The 5820-nt window shown below is 41.2% G+C and overlaps 1 protein-coding gene across 2 annotated transcripts; it reads right to left on the bottom strand.

Moving 5' to 3' along the window:
- Positions 1-813: 813 nt before the first annotated feature.
- Positions 814-5594, bottom strand: LOC123413657 (polyadenylate-binding protein 2-like). 2 transcript variants are annotated; one of them, XM_045106598.1, is made up of 6 exons: positions 5396-5593; positions 5194-5293; positions 4224-4294; positions 1434-1625; positions 1209-1339; positions 814-1100 (listed from the first exon to the last, which is right to left on the bottom strand). In XM_045106598.1, the coding sequence occupies exons 1-6, from the start codon at positions 5486-5488 to the stop codon at positions 1058-1060; spliced, it is 630 nt and encodes a 209-aa protein (XP_044962533.1). In that variant the 5' UTR covers positions 5489-5593; the 3' UTR covers positions 814-1057. The 2 variants fall into 2 exon arrangements, with proteins under 2 accessions (XP_044962533.1, XP_044962532.1); XM_045106597.1 differs by having other exon boundaries at positions 5194-5594.
- Between the last annotated feature and the right edge of the window lie 226 nt (positions 5595-5820).

Genomic DNA, 5820 nt, shown 5'->3' with positions numbered 1-5820 from the left:
ATGGCCAATCTAGGAGTTTTGGGAAGACACTTGGTTAGCGAACAACCTGCTTGTTCTACAATATTCATCATTATGCAACATGGCGCGTAGAAAAAACGACGTTGGGACATTTGAACATTCAATTTAGATTGGGGACACGTGGATAGGGTGGCTTTTAGGTTGATATTAGCCAACTTATGAGAAACACTGGATGCATTCAAAATGGCGGTTGAATACAAATGGTGCATTTACGGCCAAGTTTACGTATGAGGACCTTACCAATATGGGACCGGTGTTCCGCAGGAAACATATTTTGAAGATTAAGATATTTTGGCCAAGAGAAATTAACATAAAAAAAAGCTTTTGTGACTATGAGGAAATAATCTAGCACCTTTTTTTTTTGAACGGATAATCTAGCACCTTTTTATGTCTTTGGGTTGAGAATTATGCCTTAGATCCCATGTAAATAGAAATCACATTGATCCCTTGGATAGATAGAGAGGGAGGGGCCTTACACTACCTTGAAATATTTATCTCACGCCTTACACTACCTTGATTTGGAATATTTGTTGTCCACAACAACAATATTGTGGTACAGAGGGAGTAGATTATCTGGTTATTGCTACTGAGATTCTTTGTGAAACTGTTGCACTTTCTTTTTAGGGGAATCTTCTACTATGGCTACAATTTAAAACTGTTAAAAGCTTGGCTGTTGCAACTTGCAACTTGACACTATACAATGCTTACCGCAGATCTTGGGACCTAAGCTATCGATTTGATAAAGTGATGATAACAAGTACACGCAGAATAATAACTCCTTTAAAGCACGAGATATAATCCAGTTCCAGGCATAGTATATCGGATGACTTGATTGCTAAGTCAAATAGTACATAATGCTGATGCATGTAATGGCTTACACATTTTTCAACACAACAGAGTAGATTACACAACAACCATCACATATTCCACTGTGAAATAATGAAAACACGATATAAGGATTTGAGTTCTCTGACTGGCTTAAGCTCGATCGAAGACTAGTTTTGTCATGTGTTGACAAAATTCCATTAGAGCAAGAACTTCAATAGAAGGGCCTGCGCGGTCGGCGGAACCTGGGAGCTCTCCTGCAATAGGAAAAACCAGCAGGGCATTTTAGACAAGAGTGATGATGATGCTCTCGTTATTTCAGAAGCAAGAGGCGAGGGGTACCAAGTAAACAAAATTAAACTTACCCATAACCACCATAAGGACTGTAAAACGGTGGTGGATATGGCCTCATGTAGGGGTGGCCGCCATATGGGTTGAATCCTCGGCCCCCTCGGGGCTGCTTCAACCCAGGAACGTTAGTTCGCTTCGGTGCAACCTGATGAACATACAAGGAAGGTCAGCATGCCACATAGGTTAATGAACATAAGGTGGTTAGTTGCAGTTCAAGTGGAGCATGATTCACAGCTCACCTTGATTTGCCGACCATGAAGCTCTGACTCACTCAGCTTGACAGCTTCCTGAATAGCTTCTGCTTCAACAAATTCAACATAAGCAAAACCTTTAGGCTGCCCAAACTTGTCAGTCAGGATAGTCACTCGGTTGACGGTTCCGCAAGAATTAAAATGCTGCTGCACTTCTTCTGGAGTGCATGCATAGTCAACCTGCAGTTGTGATCATACAATTACAAAACATAATGAGTACACTTACAATGTCACATAACACATTAAAAATCAGCTTACAACTAATGAAACATTCAAATAAACCAACAGTACCAGACTGCATCTCAATTTGAGCAAACTATCAACCGGTGAATTCACTAGAGCTCCACAGTAGTTAATACTTCTCTTACTGTTCTATGAATAGAGATAAATTTTCATCAAACATCCCAAATTTTAACTGGTTATGTCACTCACAATAAGAAACTACCGTTGTTACTTGATTCACTAGATTCTGAACACCAGGCCTGTGATGCAAGTTAATCAAGCACATCTGCTTTGTGTAGCATATAGCCTAACATTCCTCACACATTCCTTACTACTCCCTCCATTCCTAAATACTCCCTCCGTTCCTAAATACTCCCTCCGTCCCAAAATAAGTGTCTCAAGCTTAGTACAACTTTATACTAAAGCTAGTACAAAGTTAAGACACTTATTTTGGGACGGAGGGAGTATAAGTCTTTTAAGAGATTTCATTAATGGTCTACATACGGAGCAAAATATGTGAATCTACACTCTAAAGTATGTCTATATACATCCGTATGTAGTTCACTAGTGAAACCTCTAGAAAGACTTATATTTAGGAACGGAGGGAGTATAAGTCTTTTTAGAGATTCCACTACGAATTACATACAGAGCAAAGGATGTCCGTATGTAGTTTACACTCTAAATCTACACTCTAAAGTATGTTTATATACATCCGTATGTAGTCCGCATTGAAATCTCTAAAAAGACTATTTAGAAACGGAGGGAGTAGAAATGTACTTTCAGTGATAATGATGCAAAAGGAGTGTGCATATAAGTAAACAAACTTTGTTATACAGATGCGAGGACAAATCACTGGGTACACAGAACTGACGGTGTAAACAGATAAACTTGGAACTGATAGTGGTACTGGTCTGCAGCTCGGCCTCGTATTAATTTTTCATATCAGAAGGAAAAGCATTCACGTCTGCAATGTTGTATGGCTTACACATGGTTTGACCTGCATATAGTAACTAATTGTTCGCATTTACAATATCCTACTGCCTACACACTAGACCTTAAACAGGATGTAATGGACAAAGGAAAACAGATGCTCATCCTGCAATGTTTATTTAATATCTAGGCATGTCGCCTTCTAAAATAAGTTGCATATCATAAGCTTCTTGCTACACAGATGCAGGCTGAAACGCATATTGACACACATACACCAAAAGTCGAAATAGGGGACAGCAGGGCCTGCACAGGTCTGCACAATATATGTTACTGCTAGAGCAAGTCTGTCATTGCCTCAGTTTAAGCAAAAAGCAGGTATATATGTCCACATGCTTTCAAACTGAGATGCATCCAATGCCTATTAACATCATGACTACAGATATCATTTACTCATATAGACGCCCCTAAACACCAGCACTCTAGTAAATTTTTGACATACACACTTCCTACGGATATTACAAAAGCAAAGGAAGTTCTATTGGTTATATTTTGCTGAAAGATGACAAAACTGGCAGAAGAACCATTAGATTAATTATTATTAAAACATGATTAATTCCAAGGGGAGAAATGACACATACTACAGAGAATAAAACTCTCCAGCAGGCATAACATGAAAAAGAAAAAACATAGCATTCTTCAATAGACACAACATAAAATGTGAGGTCACACTTACATGTCATGCCTATGCACCCCTGCCACTGATTCTCATCTACCGATGGCTATTGATACCATGCCACATCAGTCCATGTATGAGTCTCAAGCGCCAGGTGGAGTACATGCAGCAGTTCTCTACTGACATTTTCGGGGGCATTTTCTATCACTGTATTTTTTTTTTCTTTTTTTCCTTTTCTATATTCTTTTCCTTTTTATTTTTTCAAATATTTTTTCTTTTTTTCATGGATTTTTTTCCTCTTTTTTCTTGCCCCCTCTAAAGCTATCACTAGAACTTGCACTGAGACTCAGCCAGATGCCAAAATTTCGGTTTCAAAGACTTGATGATAGCAGACTACCCTGCGGCCAATGTCATTTCTCAATCAATGCACCAGAAAAAAAATACAAAGATAAAGACAGAAAATACAGAGTGCATTTCAAGTCACTGATAAAATATGATTGTCAATGATACATGTTCAAAGTTATGGCACTATTTACGGGACTAAACACCTTGCTGATTGGCACTATGACACTATCTGTTGAGAATAGAAACAAAAATCATCAAAGTAAAGATAGAATGTTCAGTGGAAACATTAACACCTGATCTAAGAGCACTTTCAACAAAATTTGGGCTGGTCAAGCAAATCATGTTGCTAACTTGAACATCAGCTTTTCTATAAACAATTTCACAAGCAGAACAAACATTGTCGCATGTAAAAAGAAACATATGGTATCAGTTGTATTGCATATACCTAGGTGATCATAACTACTACTCCCTCCATCCCAAAATAAGTGTCTCAACTTTGTAACTAGCTCTAGTACAAAGTTGTACTAAGCTTGAGACACTTATTTTGAGACGGAGGGAAATGTACTGAGTGCCAACTAAATTTAGACAACAACGGTATGAAAACTTACATTTCCAACAAAAACAGAACGAGAATCCATCTCTTCTTTTGCTTCAGATGTGGTCGCATTAGGATCTCCGCCTACATGGGTACAAAGACTCAATGTGTTTATAGAAATTACACATTAGCAAGGAAATATTGATGTAGAAATTACAGCATAAACCGTGTAACAAAGGCTAAAATAATATGCTCCAAGATTGATCCAACACAGGAATATGATGTTACTACATTTGAATACGGTTTTGCCAAAGCACATCTAAATGTGAGATAAGTATTGCACACCTAAGTTCTATATCATTGATCTTACATGGAGATTCATGTGTCTTTTTCTTTTTTCATTTCCTTTTTATGCTTGATTTAGTCATTTAAATGTGCAATAACCATGTCACATCTAGATGTGCCCTAGACACACCCATTTGGATATGCTTTGGCAAGCAAAGAGGCAGTTATTATTAAACATCATTTTGTGGAAGGTTACATAATACTCCCATATTATGCTTTACCAAAACAGAACTACCATCACACCAACTGGTTAAATTAAGAGGGTTCTTTTTCTAAAAGGAAATTAAGAGGATTATGAATGCGTAAAACAACATTATATGCATCTCAAGGCAGGCAAACTACCAAAATCGCGTATAAGAAACGACGAAGGGACTAATTTGAAGTAATTAGACGACCCCGTAGAACCTACTCCGCTGGTTAACATACCCATACTAATCGGCAGCAAGAGAACATGCGATCCTAGGGCGCGTTAGGATTCCTAGACTTGCTAACGGAAGCAAGCCAAAAGCTGGGTAATGAGGCGAGCTCGCCAAGGAACAAAACCATTGGCCTCCATGCTGGGCTGGGTGAGGCCAGCGCTTGCCCGAGAACCAAACGTTCCAGTAGTGTCCCGGATCTGAAATTCCCCAACCACCCTGCCCCGTATGCGGGTCCTAAAGTTGACACCGACAGGTTCCGTACACGGACACGGCACTCACCTTGCATCTCCTTGGCGACCTTGGCCTGCATCTCGCGGAGGGCGGCGGCCTCCTCCTCCATCTCCTTGAGACGGCGCTTCATCTCGTCGAGCTCGTGCAGCTGGACACGAAGAGGGTCAGCACCGTCGTTAGGGTTTGGGGTCCGGGACAGGGGGGGAGAAGCGGAGCTAGCCGCGGCGGCGGCGGCGGGCGCGTCACGAACCTTGGCGGCGTCGTCGCCCCCGGCGCCCATCTCGACGTCCTCGGCGTCGACGGGGATCTCCTGGCCGTACACCTCGTGCTCCTCGTCCTCCATGGCCGCCGCGTGCTGAGCTCCAAGTCCAATCTACTCGCCTCGGCCTAACCTAACGCGAGGGCGATTTGGATTTGTGTCTCGGGGACTTGGGGGAATTCGGGATTGGGTTTAGGAGCAACGGGCTTTTTAATGGAGTGGAAACGTGTCAGAATAGGACCGGGATTGGGCTGAAGGGTCGTTTGGGCTATTTCATCATTAAGCTCATGGGCCTCTGAACTCTGTGCTCTCCGAAAAAGACATAGGGTGTGTTTGGTTTTAGCCCAAAACTTTGGCAAATCCTATTTGGCGCTGCACGCACCGGTTAAAATGCATTTTTCTTAACCGGCGCCTGC

Source organism: Hordeum vulgare, chromosome 7H (genome assembly GCF_904849725.1).
Source record: "Hordeum vulgare subsp. vulgare chromosome 7H, MorexV3_pseudomolecules_assembly, whole genome shotgun sequence".
In the NCBI taxonomy this organism is placed as follows: domain Eukaryota; kingdom Viridiplantae; phylum Streptophyta; class Magnoliopsida; order Poales; family Poaceae; genus Hordeum; species Hordeum vulgare.
Note: the sequence above shows the minus strand (reverse complement) of the source record. Positions and strands in the feature narration are given on the sequence as shown.

Excerpts from the sequence above, each read along its gene's own strand:
- LOC123413657 (XM_045106597.1), bottom strand. The coding sequence starts at position 5,488 with ATGGAGGACGAGGAGCACGAGGTGTACGGCCAGGAGATCCCCGTCGAC. Across the intron at positions 1,340-1,433 it reads TTCATGGTCGGCAAATCAAG|GTTGCACCGAAGCGAACTAA; the intron begins GTGAGCTGTGAA and ends TATGTTCATCAG. Across the intron at positions 1,101-1,208 it reads AGTCCTTATGGTGGTTATGG|GAGAGCTCCCAGGTTCCGCC; the intron begins GTAAGTTTAATT and ends TTCCTATTGCAG.